Raw genomic sequence first — 24268 nt, forward strand, 5'->3', positions numbered from 1 at the left:
TGGAACAGTTGAGAATAATGAGAGGAGATCATTGATATCTGTAGTTTTACATTTTGGAAATATCACAAAGCTTGTAGAGCTCGGTAAAAGTCAAGCACTTGGCTATTTTTTTTTTAAACCTCCCAAACGTCGGCACGTCTGGGAAAAGTGGAAATTTATCCGGTAACAGGGAGAGAAGTGAGAAAGCGGTGATATATCCAGGAGAAGAGTCGCTTTGAACTAGTCATCGCCATGGCCTCCGACAGCAGCAGCATGGACAGAGAGATGATCCTGGCTGACTTCCAGGTCTGTTCCCCCGGGTCCCCCTCGGACAAACGTAGTGAAATAATGTTCCTGCGGTCGTTCCGCTAGCCCTGATGTCAACAACACAACATCAGCTGATTCACGTTAGCTAGCCGCCTAGCTAACTAGCACACTGACAAGCAGCTAGCCAGTAGCGGGGATTGGGTTGTTGTTGTTGTTGTTGTTGTTGTTGTTGTTTACCAGCGATAACAGCGATGTTTGTGTCTGAGCGGGTTGTTTATTGCACAGCCCAAACTAGAATTGTTGCGACCACTACAACTGACAAGCTGCTCTCATGCTTTGGTCACAGTGTAGATTAGATCAAGTAGGTACTTGTTTCACCCCCGGAAGGGAATTGCGGTGTCACAGAAGCTTACAATAGCAAGTCAATCATAATAAAAAACAGAAATAAACGTCCCCATACAAAATAATTCAAATTGAAAAAATCAAAAATCAAAAAAATCACAATAAACTTAAGAATAAACAGTGAACCTCCGTGTCAACAGTTCATTTAAAATGCTGGAAATGGCAACAACCTATGTATCTAAAAAGAACAACACTAACAAGATGGCTATTGCAGACAATTCTGTATAGTGTATATGAGTGAAAAATGGATACAGGGTGTCAAGCAGAATCCATATGAATATGTAGTCAGTGCTGCAAATATATCTAACAGTTGCAGCAGTGGTTTAAAACGAGTAACAGTGGTGCTTTCTGTCATGACTTGCACATTTATTTGTAAAATCACTCAGAACAGCATAGATACTTTACTCATTCCTGGAGGGGAATTGTGGCGTTACCACAGTTCCTATAAAAACAATAGGCAATGATAATAAATGATTACAAATAACAACTAGAAAAAAGAATTTCCAATATGCAATAAACCTAAGCAAGATTAACTAAAAGATGATGTAATGGATGTAAACTGGGTGGCTAAAGGCAAATTTCCCCTGTTAGTATTTCAGTGAAATAGCCTCAGTACTTCTCCTGACTGCCGATCAACTAATCGATTGGTTTTAAGATTTGGCTAGACAGTGTGTAGTAACAGCTCAGAAGCAGAATTATAGCAGCGATCCAATGCCATGACCTTTCTGGCTTGCAACATTCCGCTCAGCAGTATACTTAATCAATGTCTTTGTAGAATACGTTTGTGTTTCAACACACTCTACCTCAATCTGAAAGAAATTCTCAAACACATAAATGCACTCTCTAGCTCCGGGATCATATAACTGATTAAAAGTGGTTTAATTGATTTGTAGATGTCTAGTGTTAATGTTTGCCTTGTTTCACACATCTATGTCTATTATTTGAGCCATAGGTATATTTTGGAGTTGGTATGTCCTGACTAGAGTCAACACACCAATTCTTTGTAAACAATTTGATTGATTACTGATATTTGAACAAACATGGACCAAAGCATGTTTTTCCTATACTTGTTTATTCAATTTGTTATTTTTATCAAGTTTACTCCTTTGGTCTGGCACCATCAAGAGAGGTCTGCTGAGTTGTTATTTGGTGATAAAAATTGAAGGCTAATGAGTTACCATCTTTTAGACATAAAACCTACTGATGACAGCTGTCATCTCAAGCTGTGTGTGTGAGAGACACACAGGTTTGCTGTTAAGTTTGCCGTTAATGGCAACTACTATATAAGTGAAAAAGACAGTTCTAATAAATGGATCAGTCATCAGTCCGGTCAGTGATCATTTCAACCCAACCCTGAATCCTGACCGATGTTGCAAGGTTGAAATTGCTTAGGTAGTATGGACTACTTTGTTTTTTAGCCTGTTTCAAGTCAAACATGACAGTGGATAATGTCCAGCAGTAGGCTAACCCTTGCTCAGTATCTTATCTTTTGTCATGTGCATTGAGATGGCCTGTTTAATGCCTAATTTTATATGTTTCAATACAGTGGTTGCTGTAAAAGTATGCTCATATCTTTGGACCTAATTCATTTTTTATTCTCTTTTGCATTTCCCATCACCACAGGCTTGCACTGGAATTGATAACATTGCAGAGGCAATCACTCTACTAGAGCTCAATAATTGGGATCTTGTGGTAAGTTCATCCACATGCAACCATTAGTAATAGATGCAGAGGTTGAAGTCCCTAGAATAAAAGTGTATGATGCTTTTAACACCCTACTGTTTGCACTTTCTCTGTAGTTATATCAATCCAAAAATCTGATGAGGCTGTTACAAAATATAGTGTTTGCCACTGTTTGCTGCTCTACTTTTTTCAGTTTGCAAATGCACTAGGGAACGGAAAAGTAATTTCTGATGGACAAAACTCCATATTTGAGTACATTTGAACGTAATCTTACCTTGACCTTATAAGCCTTTACCTGAATCTCCTCTGACAAGGTGAAAAAAATGCAGCTTTTTTTGTTTTATCCTTGACAAATATCTTAAAAGACAACTAAGATTCAATGGTGTGAATTTATATGCCGCTTTTCTAGTCATACGGCTCAAAACACTCATGTTCAATATTTCACACAGACATTCAAACATTGATGATGGCGGCAGCCGTGCTAGGCGTACACCAGCTCAACAAGAGCAGTTAGGGGGTTAAGTGTCTTACTGAAGGACCCCTCAGCACGCTACCAGGAGGAGCTGGGGACCAAACCGGCAATCTTGCGATCACTAGGCGACCCACTCTACCTCCTGACCGACTGCCCCCAACAGTAGCTATTCTCTGCACAGCAGTAAACAGTTAAAATTAATTTTTTCAAATATTGTTTCTTACTATTGGCAGCTTTCTTCAAAAGAAAGATACAGTGCACCCGGAAAGTATCCAGACACCCTCACTTTTTGCACCTGTTCTTACATTACAGCCGTACTGTAAAATGGATTAAATGTATTTTGCTTACCGATCTAAAAACAATACCACAAGATTCTAAACTAAAAACAGGGTTTTAGAAATTTTGTGCTAATTTATTAAAAATAGAAGCCTGAAATTCTGAAAGTACTCAGACCCGAGATGGGTCGAAGGTAGTGTCCATAGACCTCTGATGTGTAGAGTCACACATCTGGACAAGGGTACCAAAACCACAAAACCTCCATTACATGGCAGAAGTTTGGAACCACCAAGATTATTTCTAGAGTTGGCCATATGGGCAGAAATATGTGTCACTAGAAACTGAATCACTGAATTATTTATATATGAATTTTAATTGCTCGTCTTTATTTATTGCATTTAAAAACTGAATTTGTATCACATCATTTGAATTTGTATTGTTTAACTTGAATAATTGCATTGGAAATCTGAAAAGCATAATTTGACGCCCCCTTACCGTGAAATAACACAGGTCCTCGCTTATCGACCAATTTACTTAACGACCTGGTCCTAGGAATGGAACTCGGTTGTTAATTGAGGAGTACCTATATTATGAAATGGAATTAATTTGCTCTGAAATTATACTTGATCCTAACTCCAAATTCAATCAGTTCTCACAATTCAGATTCAGTCAAAAGGGTCCCACTACAGACCTTCCTACTGAGGCCCAAGTTTTGTGATCCAATGGGGTTTGAGCTTCCCCTCCATTCTGAGGCCCCTAGTTCTGTGTGCCATCGCCCCATTGGTCGGAGGATGTATTGCAGCTCTTGTGCAGGTATTATCGCCCCCTGCTGAAATGAGGGCCCGCTCATAACTGCTTGCAGCTCTCGTTTGAATTTTGTTTGAACTATAGAGCTCAACAGTAACCGTCCACTTTTAGAACGGAAGTGAATTTCTCATTCATTCATTCCACTGACGTTTCAGAAAACCTGATATAAAGAGTTTTAAGCCTTTTCCCTGATGTCAACATAAAATAGGCTCAATAATTTCGAAGGTCTTCTTCAGATTTGTTCATTTATAGAAGCGTAACGCAAGTGGCAACGGAAAAGACAATCAGTTTGGAGTATCTAAAGCTGACCTTTCACCTCTTGCCAATTCGATTTTTCGATTTCCAAAGAAAGCCCCTTCTCAGGTGGGTAGGTTGCACACACCGGCAGCTGAGCCAGAGTGGCAGCGTCCAGAATGAGCAACTCAGAGGAGAAGGCGACAGTTATACTGTATCCTAAATTATATATGATGATATCTGATATCTTAGGTATTGTTGATAAAAGAGGGTCACAAACATCGATAGTTTGACGTTTTTTTTGTGGATATTTAAGTTCCGGCTCAAATCAGATGATTAATATTCATTGTGTAAAATATGTCGACGAGACATGCCGACGAAGACAGGCAACAGCACAAACTTGTTCCAGTTTTGTTTTATTGGAACTTTTTTTTTTTTTTTTTTTACAATGCAGATTTATATTTTAAAATTAATGTTTATTTAGGACAATTTCATTCAACCAATAAGAGTCATTTTAAAATGTATCGTGGCATACAACTGTGTTCTTTATTAAAAAAACATTGATCAAAAATTGTGGTTAAAACATTTTCTAATATATATTGATATTATTTTATATACACTACTCACAAAAAGTTAGGGATATTTGGCTTTCGGGTGAAATTTCTGGAAAATGTAAAAAGTTCACGCTACAGTGATATTATATCATGAAAGTAGGGCATTTAAGTAGAAGCATGCAATGGTGATTTCCTCATCTCAAACAATTTATTGAAACAAAAGCCAACAACAGTGGTGGGTTTACCACAACAAAAAATGTCAATGTCTCAATAACTTGTCATGTGGCCTTGAGCATCAATTACAGCTTGACAACGACATCTCATGCTGTTCACAAGTCGACTTATTGTCTGCTGAGGCCTGGCCCCCCACTCTTCTTGAAGGGCAGCCCTCAGGTCTTTGAGGTTATGGGGTAGAGAGTTAGGAGCCTCTACACGGACACTCAGCTGATCCCATAGGTTTTCTATGGGATTAAGGTCTGGAGAAAGTGCAGGCCACTCCATTTGAGGTACCCCAGTCTCCAGTAGCCGTTCCTTAATGATGCGACCTCGATGAGCTGGAGCATTGTCGTCCATGAATATGAAATTAGCCCTGTGTTGTTCATGCAGGGGCACAATGACTGGATTAATGATGTTATTCAGGTAGTATGGGCTTGTCACTGTACCATTCACAAAGTGTAGGGCAGTTCTGTATTGACTAGACACACCTGCCCACACTGTAACACCACCACCACCAAAGGCTCGTCTGGTGACAACAGTGGCTGATGCATAGCGCTCTCCTTGACGTCTCCAACATCGTTGCTGGCCATCATTTCTGCTCAACGTGAATCGACTTTCATCAGAGAACAGCACTGAGGCCACTGGTCCCTCGTGCAGCGTAAATGCTCCCTGGCCCGTGCAAGAAAATGATGCCTGTGCCTGGTGGTTTGGTCAGGTACCCTTGCAGGTCGTCTAGCACGCAGACCACACTGATGTCAACGGTTTTGAATGGTCTGACGTGACACTTGGGTGCCTCTCACCTCCCTTAAATGTGCCTGGAGTCGAGTGGCATCATCATCCGGTTCCGCAGGGCACTGTTCACAATGAAGCGCTCATCAGTGTGGGATGTGGCCAAAGGACGTCCACTTCTATGCCTTTCTGTGACTCTTCCAGTCTCTGTATCTCTGTTGCAACCTGCTGATGACACTCTGACACTCTAAGCTCAGTGGCCACTTCACTCTGACAACATTCTGTTTGAAGCCTCGCAATGGCGAGGTACTTTTGATCAGTTGTTAGGTGTCGTCTTGGTGTCATGATGTCAAAATGTGAACAGCATGATGAAGAGGACTGTTTAAATACCAATTCTAATTGAACCAGGAAATGTATTGGTCGATTCATTTTTCCTTTCAGCTCCTTGTTAGAGAACAGCAAGTTGTGCAAAAAGTACTGAAACATTGAACAGTTGGACATGTGCATTCAAAAGTTTAGAGAAGGTCAAATTAAGTTCACCTGTAAAGGTTGTAGTGCATTTTATCTTCATCCTGAAATTTCACCCGAAAGCCGAATATCCCTAACTTTTTGTGAGTAGTGTATCATGATAAATATCGTTATCGAATGGTATGAAATATTTTATAATGATAACATTTTTGGCCATATCACTCAGCACTCAGTGTACATAATTATCTTTAACAAGCATCAATCCCTACAAGTCCATGGATCAATGGGTGTGAAGGAAATGGTCATAAACATAGATTGGTCGAAAAGGAGTTACAGTGGGGCAAAAAAGTATTTAGTCAGCCACCAATTGTGCAAGTTCTCCCACTTAAAAAGATGAGAGAGGCCTGTAATTTTCATCATAGGTACACTGCGACCATGAGAGACAGAATGGGGGGAAAGAATCCAGGAAATCACATTGTAGGATTTTTAATGAATTAATTGGTAAATTCCTCGGTAAAATAAGTATTTGGTCACCTACAAACAAGCAAGATTTCTGGCTTTCACAGACCTGTAACTTTTTCTTTAAGAGGCTCCTCTGTCCTCCACTCCTTACCTGTATTAATGGCACCTGTTTGAACTCGTTATCAGTATCAAAGACACCTGTCCACTACCTCAAACAGTCACACTCCAAACTCCACTATGGCCAAGACCAAAGAGCTGTCAAAGGACACCAGAAACAAAATTGTAGACCTGCACCAGGCTGGACAGACTGAATCTGCAATAGGTAAGCAGCTTGTTGTGAAGAAATCAACTGTGGGAGCAATTATTAGAAAATGGAAGACATACAAGACCACTGATAATCTCCCTCGATCTGGGGCTCCACGCAAGATCTCACCCCATGGGGTCAAAATGATCACAAGAACGGTGAGCAAACATCCCAGAACCACACGGGGGGACCTAGTGAATGACCTGCAGAGAGCTGGGACCAAAGTAACAAAGGCTACCATCAGTAACACACTACGCCGCCAGGGACTCAAATCCTGCAGTGCCAGACGTGTCCCCCTGCTTAAGCCAGTACATGTCCAGGCCCGTCTGAAGTTTGCTAGAGAGCATTTGGATGATCCAGAAGAGATGAAACCAAAATAGAACTTTTTGGTAAAAACTCAACTTGTCGTGTTTGGAGGAGAAAGAAAGCTGAGTTGCATCCAAAGAACACCATACCTACTGTGAAGCATTGGGGTGGAAACATCATGCTTTGGGGCTGTTTTTCTGCAAAGGGACCAGGACGACTGATCCGTGTAAAGGAAAGAATGAATGGGGCCATGTATCGTGAGATTTTGAGTGAAAACCTCCTTCCATCAGCAAGGGCATTGAAGATGAAACGTGGCTGGGTCTGCTCTGCTGCACTGCTCTAGAGGAGATCTGCATGGAGGAATGGGCCAAAATACCAGCAACAGTGTGTGAAAACCTTGTGAAGACTTACAGAAAACGTTTGACATCTGTCATTGCAAACAAAGGGTATATAACAAAGTATTGAGATGAACTTTTGTTATTGACCAAATACTTATTTTCCGCCATAATTTGCAAATAAATTCTTTAAAAATCAATTTTCTGGATTTTTTTTTTTCTCATTTTGTCTCTCATAGTGGAGGTATACCTATGATGAAAATAACAGGCCTCTCTCGTCTTTTTAAGTGGGAGAACTTGCACAATTGGTGGCTGACTAAATACTTTTTTGGCCCACTGTATGTGAATCGGCACTCGATTGCTCTCCCTTAGCGTCCCGGATGTGTGTCTCAATAAACTGAATTTGAACTGTGAGAACTGAATTAGAATTACAAGAACTGATTTCTTCCTTTCTTCCTTCAGCCCGCTTTCAGTTTGCCAGGTGACCCCTGAAGGAGTCTCAGGGGTTGTATGTAGATTGGTAGGAAAAAGTACAATTTATTCAATTAAGAGTAAGGCTGTAATGTATCAAAATGTGGAAGCGGCCTGAATACTTTCCAATGCACTGAATGCCTTCCTGTGTTTGAGTTAATGTTGAAAGTTCACATATCATTTGGGAAAAGGAAAAACCATTTACCATGAAATGCACTTCCGAGTGCAACCTATATTTACCTATATTTAGCTTGCTGCTGTTAAGGGGGCTGACAGGCATTAAAGGCAAGGAGCAGAAGTGACAAGAGAGACAGTGGGGTCGAGACTTACTGTAATTGTAATTCCGATGACTTGCACTTCCTCTGTGGTAGCTGCTGCATTGCATAAACCTTCTTGTGCAGGTGTGCAAAGGATGCAGGTGACACAATTCAAGAAATACTATAACAATATGATGAGAATTTGGGTAACAATTACAAGCCAAGGAATCCTAATTCACTTTGTACATGTCAAAGTTTCTATTATATTGTTTCTTGTTCTCTTCCATTGTGTTTTTATCGTTCAGGGACCCTAAAAAAGAAACACTTGAATTTTTATAGCATTTGCATACAGTGACGAATGTTAGAGTTTATGTACAGAAAGGTAAATAAATAGTTGGGCACTGGTCAGTGAGTTTGAAATCTCCCCAGGGCTGGAAAATTGAGATTTAATAAATCAACTTTCATCACAATGAACTGTCTTGAAGAATCCCATCCCATCTACCTGATACTTAAATTAAAAGCTGAGATCGGCATCTCCTGTGACCCTGACGTGAAGCAAGCATGCAAAACAATGTGACATGTGACATACTGTATGGGACAATTACATCTGTAAAGTAATTGCGTGATCACAATGATTTGTGTTGAACGCAACCATTTCCTAAAATAGCTAGATTCCACAATCATTTGTTTCCACCTAAATTAACCCTTGTATTAATTGGACAGATTTGACCAGAATTTAGGTGTTTATCATCACTAAAAGGCTGGTTAATATACTTGTTTCAGCCTGAGGCCAGGTGGCTTTGCCATTTGGGGTCATGAACTTCTATACAGAATATTGAAATCTTGATGTTTTTGTTTATGTCTATAAGCACTTTGTATCCCATTTTGATGGTTTGGCCATGAACTAACAGATAGTTTAAATGAGACTCTCTCTTTCTCTCGCTATCTCTCTCTCTCGCTCTCTCTCACCACAAACCTAAAGACCATCTCCTTTTATTGGAACTAAAAGTAGGCTGCTATATTCAAGAAGATTTCCAAAAGAGGAACATGAGCAGAAGATTCCCAGTCAATGAAGCCCTCGCTTTAATCTTAAACTTCTTTCACACATATACTCTGGACAATGTCTGGATAATCAGATCCGGACATTAACCGGAGTTGCCCTTTCACACATGTAGCACACAACCAGAGGTTGTCTGTGCCAGATGTGTATGCCTGGAAATACTCTGTTTGGTTTAGACGATGGGCAGAACGTGATGCAATTACACGATGAGAGTTTTAGCACACCTAATATAGTGGACAAGGCTAACGACTTATATTTTATTGGTGTCAATACTCCATGTATTTGGACCTCATATAGATCCACATGAAGGTAAATAACTGGCGCATGATGTCAGTAGAGACAGATGCAGAGACATCATTAACACGCCCACACGCTCGCTGTGAATTCTCCGGACAATTACCTGCTCTGTTCACACATACCGTTCAGTTGGACATTACGCAGACTTTGTACCAGGATGCTGGCTGGGTAAAGTCCGCTTAATGTCCGGTCCAAATGATTCGGACATTTGCGTTCATACATACAGCTCCTCCGGGTAATGTCCGGATAATTTCAGGGTTCTAATGCATGTGTGAAAGCAGTGATAATGACAGTGAAATACGGGAGGAAGTGGCCAAAACTGTGGAAAATGTTGAACATACACCGATCAGCCACAACATTAAAACCACCACTAATAACACCTAATATTGTTTAGCTCCCCCTCGTGCCGCCAAAAAAGCTCTGATCTGTCGAGGCATGGACCCCACAAGACCTCTGAAGGTGTCCTGTGGTATCTGGCACCAAGACATTAGCAGCATATCCATTAAGTCCTGTAAGTTGTGAGGTGGGGCCTCCATAGATCAGTCTTGTTGTTCCAGCACATCCCACAGATGCTGGATTTGATGGGACCCTAAACCCGCCCATCCACATCAGACCAGGCCACCCTCTTCCATTGCTCCATGGTCCAGTTCTGACACTCACTTTCCTTTTGTAGGCGCTTTCGGTGGTGGACAGGAGTCAGCATGGGCACTCTGACTGGTCTGCGGCTACGCAGCCCCATACGCAGCAAGCTGTGATGCACTGTGTGTTATGACACCTTTCTTTCATTGCAGCATTACATTTATCAGCAATTTGTGCTACAGTAGCTCTTCTGTGGGATCGCACCAGACGGGTTAGCTTTTGCTCCCCATGTGCATCAATGAGCCCATGGGTGCCCATGACCCTGTCGTCGGTTCACCGGCTGTCCTTCCTTGGACCATTTTTGGTAGGTACGAACCACTGCATATCGCGAACATCCCCCACAAGACCTGCCCTTTGAGATGCTCTGACTCAGTCGTCAATTTGTCCCTTGTCAAAGTTGCTCAGATCCTTACGCTTGCCCAACACATCAACTTCAAGAACTGACTGTTCGCTTGCTGCCTAATATATCCCACCCCTTGACAGGTGCTATTTTTACGAGATGAGCAATGTTATTCACTTCACCTGTCAGTGGTTTTAATGTTGTGGGTGAGCGGTATAATTGGGAGTACAATGAATCATCTTCTGATGAGGAAGAAAAAAATAAATAGGTTGAAAGAGAGGCAATGCTGATGGAATGGGAACATAGCATGGTCACAAACCCCCTGTGCAAGTAGGGAAAAACATAATCAGAATGGTCCCAGGACCTACCAGATTTGCACTTACACAACTTCCTGACATCCAATCTGCCTTTGAACTGTTCATACTGCAATGTAACTCACATCAAAAAAGCCATATGAATAATTAAATTGAATTTCTTTTTAATAAAAAGACAGCAGATTTTAATGAATATATAAAGCACTGAAAAACATCAAGTTTCTGTTCTGTTGTCCAGAATAATCCTCTCCACTGGCTCCTTGTTGTCATGTCGAGGCCACTGGGGCAGCTCGTCATAATGAATGTTATTGTGCCAAATCTGCCCCTCATCAAATGCAAGACAAACATTACATGTGTAAGAACATGTGTAAAAACATGCCAGCAAAAAAAAAGAAAAAAGAAAAGAAAACATGCATATTACGACCATCACGGCCAGTTTGATGAATAATTGGTGCATATTGTGCGCTTTGCAATGACAAATGAGTGGTGTAATATCAAGGGAAACCTGTCCTATGTGACAAATAAACTTAAATATCTTGTCAAGTTTGTAATGATAGTCAGTAACATGATAATTTGAAATAATTACTCTTTGAGAAGGTTGAATTTGCATATCTCACAATTTTTAGGTGACTTTTTTAGCACCCACCCATTCTGGCTGGAACAGTATTCAATGGTTAAACACTGAAACATAATACAAGGGTTAAAGGTAAATTTTGAGCTATGTAAGAAATGTGGCAACAAATATAATATGAATTTCGGGCTGTTGAGGTGCCTTAACTGTCTACCCATATTTTTATGTTCAATTTAGCTCCTCTACTACATACGTTGGATGTGTATTATTAAACTATCATTGGTTTATAATATGAAAGTTGCATAAAATGGACAAAATAGACAATTTTTCATTTCAAGTAGGACATCTAATCGTCGGCTGAACTCAAATCTCTTCTCACTCTTTTCTCACTACAATAAAAACCTATGGTTTATACAGATTGACACAGTATGTAGTTGGGTTAAATTGTATAAAATTATTCAAAGAATGGCACTGAACATAGAGGCAGCAGACGGTGCATTTACATTAAATTACTGTCTATTCTGAAAACACCTCCAAACCCCCACAGAATATCTCCTAATTTTCTGTAATTTTTGCAGGTTTCTGTATTTATTAGTCTGGCAAACTTTAAATCAGCCAACATTTCTCCCAGAAAGCTGCTTTTGACCCTGGACCCTATGGAAGAATCCCAGTCGATCATTTGTTTCTTTTCGGGTTGGGAGGATTGGAATTCAATTGATTTCTGAACCATTCTCTTTGAGCTGTTGTGCACCCACCATGTGATTATCTAGCAAACTTTGTTATAAGGTGAAATAAACATTATTATTACCATACCAGAAATTTAGGAGTCGAAGAAGCAAATAATTGGTTATTAATAAGAAACATGAAATGACTATCTTGAATTTTTACTTCCTTTTTTTTAGGCAGCAATCAACGGAGTGATACCACAGGAGAATGGGATCTTACAAAGGTAACTCCATGGCACCACCACACATTCACTTACAACCATCGAGGTTTTGCTGGACATTAGGGCTACCCGACCAAAATAAAATAACTTATATATAATGTTCAGACAAAATTCAAGAGAATGAAGAAGATGATTGGAATATAAGGTGACACTTGTGCTGTGGGTATGTGTATTTTGATAAATAAAGTTTCAAATTAGTAATGATACTTTTCAATGTATTGTGTGGATCTAATACGATAAGGCTATAAGTGGTTGCTTAGTGTTCTATTTCAATTAACCCACTGTATCCAGTGTAATCAGGTATAAAGTCAGATAGCAATAAAACATATCTACGTAACTGTTGTCAAGTGATGGTTCATATTCAATGTCAAACAACCTTTTTTGGCTTGTATTGGAATATCACGTTCTCTTAGATTAGTTCACAGAGAATAGCATTAGTCAGAAAAGCCTTATGTGCATTATGTAAAAAAACTGTTGGCCCAAAGAATTTTTGCCCAACCATTGGGCAATGGCCAAACAGTCCACCAACTGACTTATTGCGGACAGTCCTACTGGATTAGCCTGATAATCATCCTGAATTTCTATTTTGTAAAGTGAGCCAGACTGGCAATTCAGGGGCTGGAACCAGGCAACTACTGGAGATATATATATATATATATATATATATATATATATATATATATATATATATATATATATATATATATATATATATATATATATATATATATATATATATATATATATATATATATATATATATATGCGCACTACTAGGCTGTGTGAAGATTGTTGTTAAAAATTAACTGTTGACCAGTGAAGTAAAGAAATTCATTGAAGCTGTAAAATACCCTCCTGCCAACAGTGGAGTTGTACACAGTTTCTAAAGAAAAAGGCTACTCTATAAGAGCTATTGTGCTTTTCACTTTCCTTCAACGGTTAGTTGATGATGAATGCACTGAACTGATGTGTACTCCTCCAGGCCGGGGACATTCTGTTTAACCGTCTTATTTTGTACGCACACTTAGTGTCTGTCTGTCTGTCTCTCTCTCTCTCTCTCTCTCTCTCTCTCTCTCTCTCTCTCTCTCTCTGTGTCTGTGTGTGTGTGTGTGTGTGTGTGTGTGTGTGTGTGTGTGTGTGTGTGTGTGTGTGTGTGTGTATTTCAACCCCCTTGGCCCATGAGGAGATGTTTGGTCTTTCTTAAGGCACACATCATTATGAATGGATTCTGCTTGGCAGTGTGTACGGCAGCCAACACATTTACTAAGTGGCTGGCATTGGTTAGGATAGGCTGGCATTGCCCAGTAAACAACCCCTGATGACGTGATCTGAGCTAGCGCCAGCTGGAGACCCCAGCTACGCTCCAATCCAAAATGCAGCCCTTTTCTCCCCCATGTCCTCTTAAATTATATGGCTTGGAATTATGGGATGTCTCGTTGTTTGCAAATCAAGGCTTCTAAATATTCTAAATGTTTTTGTTTTAAAAAAAAAAAGCTTTGACACTTTATTCCTGTTCTCACGGTTTGTGTTGGATATTAGACAGATTAGCAGTTGTTTCAAAAAAAGATTGAATGTTTTTTTTTAAGTTCACAAAGGAGCAGTGCAATCTACATGTACGGCAGTAATTAACAAACGGTATCAACGGTCAACTTAACGGTTGTCAGTGTTTCTGAGCCAAGTTTGGTGAAAGTGCCTCAGTTTGTCCCCAGTGGGACCATTGGTTGTGCAATCATGGGACGCATACATTTAGCACACATAAAACACAGGGTACATAAATACACTTAAGACCAAATACACAGTAAAAAATACTCTGTCAATTAAGATAAAAAACAAAACAATAAGTTAAAATATTGTCATATACATACTTTCATACATATATGCAGTGAAATGTCTTTGCAACGCACCCAGAGATTATGCACAATAGTTACTAAACCAAACATAATAGCTTACCTAATTCCTACCTAGATAACGAACTGAAACTGATTCCTAAAACATAATGCAGTTAGTGAATAGAATAATATAAATAAAATAAAATAAGACTCAAAAAGATAATACAAAGTAGGGGTACAAAATACAAGGGAATAGATTTATGTATATGGGATAGGCTATTTGTATATACAGATATGTTCAGTAAAGTGCATGTGAATAAAGTGAGTATGGAGATATACAGTACAGTATACAACAGTATGACACAGCAATACAGTAACACCGAATAGAACAGCAATACAGCACAGTATGCAGTAACTCAGAACAGTGATACAGTATGTAGTACAGTATGCTACATACAGTACAGTAAGGCAGTGGGGCCTTACTAACTAATTAATTAACTACCATTGCCTCCTAGAGTTTAGGAGGGAGATGGCACAGGGTATGAGAATGAGTGTGTTTATCTGTTGGTTTTAGCTAGTGGAAGTATGAGGAGGGTGCCAGATTGCAGACACCTTTCCCGTTGTCAGGAGAAATGCCGCTTTTTTTTTCTGGTGCATTACATTCGACGTCAAAAACACACCGGAAAAGTGGCGTGTCATGGTTCCAGTGTGATTGGGAACAAAACAGTAGAGGAGACAGCAACTTAAACAAACAATGACATAAAACTGCTAAACTTGAAAAAAGTATTTTGAGCTGTTCAAAAGAATCGGATCGTTCATGAACGACCCAACACTACAGTAGAAGCTGCGTGGAGCACCCTCGCCGGATACTCCATTCTGCCGATGCGCACTGGCCCGTGCACACACCAGTTTTCCGGCGGTGGGGAGCCTGGACTGGCGAGGAGTGTGGGGGTTCTCTGCTGTGGTCCCCACGGTGCGATCGCCACACTCACAACATTTCATGGTCCCCCATGTGGAAAAAAGTCAATAACTTCTGATTGTGGATTCTTGATGGGATATGAAATGATGGAATGATACACTGATGTTCCAAGTCTATTTATACGCCAGCGTCCGTCATTTCAACGTGCGTCGCATCGCGGCAGTAAAGGGGCCAAAATTAGCGGGTCGACCGGGGGGTCCTGTTCACCTCAGAGCCAATCGGAGGTGGAGCCGATTAAAACCCGGGTCTATGGCCGGGTCATTTGACACGGAACTGAGACCTGGGTTTTTCCTTTCCAACTGGTGACAAATGCCGGATGTTAGCGGGTGTTACCGGGTTTTTGGTGCTGTGGGAAGGGGGTATTATACTAATTTCATAAAATGTGATACAGTAGTCATGTTTTACACCTTTAAACAAAGTGAGGGAGAAAAAGAGAAATTAAAACTTAAATACCATGAAGGAGTGTGTTTGAGTTGGGAGGGGTCTGAGGAATCACAAAGCCAACCAGGAAGAGAGTTGGTCAGAGCAGTTGAGATAAACAAGGGTGGGACATACATTTCTTTAATATCCCACTGTGGTGCAAAAAAGCCCTTGTCTTGGAGTGGATGAGGTTTGTGTTAATACTGTGGCAGCATCACTTGTTGCAGCAAAGGAACCCAGACCTTTATGGCTTGAGATCAACTTTTCAGGGGACGGCTTACTACCAACTATATAAATGGAAAGATACACTCAGTGACCACTTTATTAGGTCCACCTTTCTAGTACCTTTCTAGGACCCCCGCCATTGCCCCCAGAACAGCCAGAATTATTTGTGGCATGGATTCAACAAGGTGCTGGAAACATTCCTTCGATATTCTGATCTGTATTAGCATGATAGCAGCACACAGTTGCTGCAGATGTGTCTATTGCACATTAATGCTGGGAATCTCCTGTTCCACCACATCCCAAAGGTGCTGTATTGGGTTGAGGTGTGGTGGCTGTGGAGGTCATTGGATTGCACTGAACTCATTGTCAAGTTGGTGGAACCAGCTCGAGATGATTCGTGCTTTGTCACATGGTGTGTTGCTGGAAGTAGCATGAGTAGATGGGTAGACTGGCCATAAAGGGATGCACATGGTAAGCAACAATTCTCACATAGGCTTTGACATGCAGTGGCATGGCGGGCCACCAGGCCAGTGAAAATCCTTTTTTCTTTATGCCAAAAATGACCTTTTGTTGCAAAGTGCGGGTTTGTGCCACAACAGAGTTGTTTTCCTGCTCCGTAACTTGTTCTCCAGCTCCATCGCTCTCTGTTCTAGTCGTCCGGCAAATAGGGAACAATAGGAAACCCATGCCAAAGCTAATGCTCTCTAAAGCCCTCCAGTTTAACTGATAAATTCACATGGAATTGATTTATTTTTTAAATTAAAATATTCAAATGCATTCACGTTTTATAAATTTAATTGAATCGATTATCAAAAAACATTACCATTATTTTCTTATTTAAAATCGAATAATTTGATATGACCACAGAGGAATATCAAAACAAAGCAAAAACCTAGAAGTAAATACCAGATACTATCAGCCAATAATATTTTTATGAAATTAGAGTTGTAAATGTATGAGGCCTTTGAACAAGTGCACTACCTCAAGAAGTATATTGTTTTCATGAATGTATAAAAGTTAATAATTGTAAATGTTTACTACAGTAATTCTGCTGATCTCTGCTACTAGCCAAGAAATAAATATTGTACTTTGTTGTCATGTTAAAGCCTTGTGATATTTTACTTTTAATAAAAATCTAAAGTTTTGTTCTAAACCTATTTATTTGAATCGAGCAAAAAATATATAATTATTTACTTCCTCAACATTTTAACAGTATTTTATTATACAACTAATAACTATAGAGTAAAGACACAACATTTTGATTTTGCGACGGTTTACATTCACTTTGGGAGGGCTAAAATTGTTTTTCAGTACGGTTCCAGGACGGTGGTGGGGGGAAAAAAAGCTAGTCTGGAGCCCTGAACCTCTGTCGTTGCCTGGGAAACTCGTGACGTTATGCGACTGCTGCACATTCAGAGTCACTTAAAATGACTAATATCCTTAAATTTAAGAATTTACTAAATAAATCACATCTTCACTTTTGGTACGTTAAAACAGACCTCAAGAACAGACTGGAAGGAGAGCACATGGGCCTGCATGAAGAGTTCAATAAATGATTTTGATGCAATAAATGCAGGTTATTAAGTCTCATTGTGATGACTTTGCTTTGTCTTGAGTATACCAAGCGAACAAAAATTTTGACAAAAATATGAATCGCAGACCGCTCCTGCGCCATCTGACCGAAGCCGACCGCGCCAATATGCCATCCCGCACACTTCGTCTGTTTAGGGCTTTTTCGGTGCGTACCACCAGGCCTGAAAAAAAATCTTGGGGAGGAGCCTAATGTGGGCCAGAAAAAGCATTCCCCCACCATTACACCACCACCACCGGACTGAACTGTTGAAGACAGGATGGATTCATTTACACCAAATTCTGACTCCATCTGCATGTCGCCCGAAAAATTGAGATACAGTACGTGCCCTGTTCTTAGCGGACAAGAGTGGAGCCCGGTGTGGTCTTCTGGCGTCAGTTTTTATCACGGACAGTTGGTACCAATTCCTCTTTCTTTAAAAAGATTTGTGCTGGTCTCTGCAGCCAACAAAGCACTTCCCATGATTAGCTCTTAGCTCCGACGTGAGCGGGTGCGGTTGTACTCCAGCCGTGGGTGGAGTTACTCAGCTGTGGGGCGGTTCTAATTATAATGTGTCTTAATGCTACGTAGTATCGAGCCACAAAGCTGAATGGCTCATTTTACGACATTTTTTTCAGAAACGGAAAGCTCACAATAAACTGACTGAGTTCTTATTTCACAGTTTGTGTGTTATTAGACCCATCAGAGACCCAAATGTATGTGCACAAGCACTGAAAAAGTGATTTTTGCACAATACGCCCCCTTTAATTCCAAAACATTTCATTTCATTGATCCCACTTGAGATCACTAACATAATTTACGATAATGGCACAACGGAAACCTTAAGTCCCATCGTTACATATTTTATTTGATTTCTATCTATTGACCTTTTCCCACAGTAACTACGCCAGCGAGGCAAGCCAGGCCAACCTCTACGGACCTCCTAACCAATCAGAGGCAGCCGAGGCAGCAGCGGGCGGAGCAGCTCCTCCTCCTTCCTCTTCTACGTCTTCGTCCTCCTCTCCTCCATCCTCCTCAACCTCAGCTTTCTGCCCCATCCTCCCATCCTCCCGACACATTGTTGAGCGCCAGCCGCGGATGCTCAACTTCAGAGTGGAGTACCGGCAGCGATCCACAGAGGTGGTTCTGGAGGAAGCTAGCACAGTTGGTAGGCAGCACATCCAGATCCACTGTGGTTGTTTGTTTGTGTGGAAGAGGGTGGCAAGTCATATGTCAGTAGGCCAGTGGAATTATGTTTTCATCCTAATCAATCAATATAATCTTACTACCTATAAATACTCATTCAATCACAAGGTTTATTTCACCGAACCGTTATACAAACTAAACATGCGCCAGGAGTTTACCAGTTTACCAGAGTGACTAGTTTAACTCCGATTTGTTATAGTTTATTAGTGAAAAAAATCACTTTGTTCTGTGGGAGATCCATAGATCCGACAGTAAAAACCACCTATTGCAACTGTTTTAGTAAGTGAAATAAGCTTGAAAATGATATCTATATAACAATATGTATCAGCGTACACTGCTATCTTGAGGAGATGGAAGTATGCTTGTATGCTCCTCTACTTTATCCGCCCTGCAGGAGAAATCAAACAAATCCTTGAGACAGAGCTTGGCGTTCCAGTGTCAAAAATGCAACTGAAGGGGTGGAAGAGTGGAGACGTATCTGACAGTGTAAGTTGATGACTTTCTAAAATGGTGTTTAATATCAACATTAATGATTGATTTCCGTCTGCAGTAGATAGTCTCCTGCTTTCTTATTAATACCAGGCTACCCCCAATCCAAAAATCGGATATCCAGATCAATATCTGGATAGGTGCCTGTTAAAGGCCTCAAAACCCCTCAAATGTTGTTTTTTTGCTCCAAAGCTATAGTCCAAGTCTTTGCTGTGTGGAAAAACACATCAATCAGATCACTCCTCAAAGTTCAGGACTCTGAAATGGAGTGGTTGGAGGAGGAGTGGTATTATTTAACAGTCTAGTTGTGGAATAAGATAAGAACACTTTTGATCCCAGGGGTGAAATTCAGAGCGGCAGATGTTGATTAAACTGGTAAAAAAAAAAAAAATACAGGTAGAAAAGAGAAGAGAATAAAATCAAAATAAAATATATGTAACAAAACATGAACTATATATTCATGTACCATCCAGACGGTGCTGAGAAGTTTACACCTGCCCAAGAACAACAGCCTGTACGTCCTGACACCCGACATCGCCCCCACTGCCAGCACCAGCCAAAACAGGTACCCAGCTCAGCCTTCCCAACGCAGACCTCCATTTTTCTGTCCTTCTTCCCCAAATGTACTTTCTCCCTTATGACCCAACGCCAGCTTAAGGCTGTTGCGACCATTACATTTTAGTTGACTATTAATTAAGATAGTAAAATTGTGATTAACAATTGAATTCTTCCTTTTTTGTTCATTTTATGCTGCTATCATTTCAAACGTATAATAATGTAATAATACACATACACCTTGTGAAGAAAAGCTATGTGTTGACATTAAACATTGGAACATAAAACTATGGCAAAACTGATAGAAATGCATCTAATTCAATGTCAGTTCAATGTATTTGTTGCAACATTTCCTCAAAATTTGGACAGAAACATGATTGTGGAATCTTCAGAATTTCCCAAAATGATCCCGATCGGCATGAATAATTACGATCAGGCGATGACGCGGTGATTACACACAATAAGCGCTGTAAGCTACATATACATTTAAATCCTCCTAAATGAACCTTACCTTAACTTAACTCCAGTACTTACCTCTGTTTTCTAGGGTGTAGAAAAACAATAAAACATCAGAGTTTAATGTCATATATTTTAAGACCTTTTCAAGACATTTCACTGCATATATTTATGACCGTATCAATATGACAAATAATCTCTTGAACTTGATGTAATAATAATGACAGCTTCTGGAATCCAGGAAACCAAGTTCAGTGACTGTAAGCGTAGGACATTGCACGTCTCTTTCTCAGTGAGCGACTGATTCCATCCATTTTGAAACACATTGGCGATAATCCCCTCATCACCCTGTGCTCTGCCTCATCTGGATGCATACGGTATCTCATTTGCACATTTTATTCTCGTGATTCATAGGGTGCTTTCTTAATTTGGTTTTTGGAATGCAGCCATTTCTTGATTTTTTTTCCCTTCAAATATTGTCAGTAAAATGATTAATTACTTCCTTCTTTGTTTGCTCTGTTGCACTCTCTCACACACATTTGTTAGTTCATAGTGGCCAAGGTAAACACATTCACATAAGTATGTAATATTTGATTCATTTTCACAAGGAATTAGCCAACTGCACACCCAGTTTGCCAGAAAAGACATTACTTCACAAATAAGAGGGAAAACACACTGCATTTTTGGTGCAAATCTATTTTAGGCACTTTAATATGCATAATAGAAGTACAGTTGTGGGCATGACTTATTTTTTAAGTAATTTGCATAGTTCATTGTCCTCCCATTTAAGTCTAGGACTCACTCCTGATGTACAAGAGGGTCCATTGTGGTCTAAAGTTTTCTGCTTCCAGAACAGACAATGTGCCTCTGGGTGTACTTCAGGGTCCTTCATCACAAAGAATCCAGTTTGACCCAGTTTGACCCAGTTTGATCACCCATTAAATAAAATATCCGTGAGAGATTTATATATATATATTTTATTTACTATATAAGTACAAATTATAGTACATATATTTATACTGTAGTACTTTATTGAATAAGAGCTTCTTTGTCCAATAACAGTCTTACGTTTAATTCATATTTGTCTTAAAAAGGTCTTAAAATATATTACATTAAACTCTGGTGTTTTTTTGTTTTTATACACCCTAGAAAAACAAAAACAAATCATCCTGTGAAGGGACTTTGAAGAGAAAGTGACAGTAGCATTGGCACATGCACAGTAATTTGCTTTGTACACCAGGTGGCGGTCTATCAACACTTATGGAGAGCCGTTTACGTCTTTGAAATTCTATGGCCTTCAGCGTCCATCAAGCAGGACAATATACAGGAAATGCTATTCTATAAATTCCATTTTAAATTGAATGTGGATACTAAGAAGAATATTTGACCCATTGGAGCACATACGTTTTCTCTATCTATTGTGTCACTTTGAAAGGAAAGGCTACGGCTGCAAACCAGGACTGAACGATTTGGGAAAATAATAATAAATAAAAAAGAATTGCAAATTTTTTTAGACCTATATTTTGATTGTGATTTAGAATGCAATTTTTTTTTATGTTCCTTATCCTTATCCTTATCCTTATTATTCACTAAAAAAAAACAAAAAAATATTTTCACAGCCACATTTCTGAAACTTCCCTTTCCTGCATCAAACCCTTACGCATTTTAAAATAAGGCTACTAGTTATATCTTATTAAATGAAAAGCATGATGTATGCAATAATTGCAATTTTTTATTATTACCATTACTATATTATTATTACCATGTTTTTATTACCATTGCAACCACAAATGTATTATGTATTCTTATACAGAAATGATGTACAAATGTATATGTGTCGATGGGGGACGTAAAACCGGAAGTTACGTAGAGAAAGTGACGAGCCGACGCTACTACACATGCCTGCTGCGGCTGCCGGGTTTTTGCGTTGCTGGGGAAGATACTGTGTTCTCTGGAATATCGCACTTAAATTAGGTTAAATGTCTTAACTGCGGATTGATACAAATGTTTTTTTTTCTATTTATCAATTGCATGGAGGCTGTTGTGGTGTTTGTAGCGTGGAAGCCGATGGAGGATTTGGAGGGGGGTCTCGCATGGTACGGTTGGTCCGGTGATAAGTTGTGGCTCCAGGTTATTACGTATACACGGTAATAATATAATTAAATACGAATAATAAATTATAAAATTGCCTGTGGAAACCAGGTGATCAGCCATTGATAACTCAGTTAACAGAAACCAGGTCTCTGTAGATGCGCGCTCTCTCAAAGCCGTCATAGGTTGATGTGTCTAACGGGAAATTTAGTTTTAAATACTGCAGACAATGTCTCAGACAAAATGTATAGAAATACTCTTCGAAGTTTTATTTATTTATCTAAATAACCCTTTAAAGAGCTGCCACTAGTTATAAAAAAGCTGCGGGTTGAATATCACTGGGTTAATTTGTGTAACATAAAAAAATAGAATTGAATCATAGTCTTTCCAATTTGAAAATTGCATTCTATTACATTGCAATGTCGGTTTGAATTGGATTAATCGTTCAGCCATGGTGTCAATAACAGTTTTCCCTGCTGTCCTTATATCTTCACCTTGATTTTTTCACTGAAGGCTTTCACTATTCAGTTTTTTTTTTTTTTTTTTTTTTTTTTTTCTTTTGGGGGTGTTTGTGTACTGTACAGCATCCATTAATTCATTTCCCATTTTCCAAAATATTGTGGTGGTTGGTGATGGTACCTGGTGAAGAAAGGTCCATTAACCCAGTCTGCTGTACGCCAGGGTCATTCTGCTCGTCTCACTGAATGGGTAGCAGTATTAGCAACCTTTCCATCCTAAATGTCAGATTGCTCAATGTACAGATACAGCCGTAATCCAATCACAGGTGGCGGTCTTTCTTCCATCGTGTCAGGTAAAGGAAATCCTACCGTTGATGCTCAGGCCGCAGCTCCTAAAACTGCAGTTCCTTTAATTACAAATACTGCATAGCTTCAGTCATTTTTTGTTGGTTGTCGTTATTTGATAGAATGGCCTGTATCCTTGTATGTGTGATTGTGTGCAGATGTGCGATCAGTGGTCAAGTGGGTGCTGTGTTGGAGGGGAAGACATTTTTTTTTTATGTAGTTATGTGTTTTCACTGGTTGTTTTTATGAAATTAACACCTCTCTACTGTTCGCCTTTGCTAGCAGTTCTGTGGAATGTTAGCTGGGAACGAAACAAACTTTTGAAAGCAAGAGTCATCACATTCATCACCAGGGTCTTTCTTTCTTTCTTTAGATTATTTGATTTTATTTGGCATTTTCTTGCTCTAGTTTAACTCCGAAGACAATTTTCCAGATACTGATAGGTCCTCAATAGGATATGTTTTAAATTGACATCCTTGTAAAATGTATGCTGCATTTCTAATGATTTCCACAGTGATCAATAGGTATACTTGCAGATGCACAACATCTCTAAAATGTAATTTGAATTAACCTGATCACTGTAAGCTATTGGATCTTTATATAGTTGTCATGGCAATGCCATCAACCATAGGACTTTTATTTAAAACTTCAAATTACCTCTTTAGTTCTGCTTTTACTTATGTTAGGGTTCTAGCGGCAGGTACCTCCTCTCTCCCTTCAGTCTTGTTTTTTTTTTTTCTCATTACTCCGTCGTCGCTGTGTCTTTTTAGCAACTCCATTTCAGTGTCATCATATCATTTTTGGTGTTAAAACCTCATTATTCTGTGTCAACCATTTTTGCAGAGGACAGTAGGGGGTGTGTGTGTGTGTGTGTGTGTGTGTGTGTGTGTGTGTGTGTGTGTGTGTGTGTGTGTGTGTGTGTGTGTGTGTGTGTGTGTGTGTGTGTGTGTGTGTGTGTGTGTAATGGTGTGTGTGAGAGCAGTGACCCTTTTGTCGTTCTCGCAGCTGGAAGACTATAGGTGACAGATCACAGTCCCCATAGAGGGACAAGACAAGCTGTTTTTCTGCAGTAAAAATAAACTCAATTGCATACCCCTATTTCAGCCCCCTATTAACAGCAGTATATGGTTTGTGTGTCTCATAGTATGATTTGTCTCAAGCAGAGATTTTCTCAAATCCTGATCCTGGCTTTACAGCAAGGAATGGATCATTAATGATTTTTACTGAGATCGAGATACTACAAGAGATGAGACACA

General features: G+C 39.7%; 1 protein-coding gene across 1 annotated transcript in view; it reads left to right on the forward strand.

Annotated features, from left to right (window-relative positions):
• The window catches only part of faf1 (Fas (TNFRSF6) associated factor 1), an 86940-nt gene continuing 62672 nt past the window's right edge, over nt 1-24268 (forward strand). The window contains exons 1-6 of the mRNA XM_080017749.1: nt 1-285; nt 2272-2340; nt 12346-12392; nt 18312-18580; nt 19013-19104; nt 19581-19672. Of these exons, the coding sequence (XP_079873875.1) occupies nt 232-285; nt 2272-2340; nt 12346-12392; nt 18312-18580; nt 19013-19104; nt 19581-19672 (623 nt within the window). The 5' untranslated portion in view covers nt 1-231. The remainder of the gene's footprint in view (nt 286-2271; nt 2341-12345; nt 12393-18311; nt 18581-19012; nt 19105-19580; nt 19673-24268) is intronic.

Source organism: Zeus faber (assembly GCF_960531495.2).
Source record: "Zeus faber genome assembly, chromosome: 1".
Classification (NCBI taxonomy): domain Eukaryota; kingdom Metazoa; phylum Chordata; class Actinopteri; order Zeiformes; family Zeidae; genus Zeus; species Zeus faber.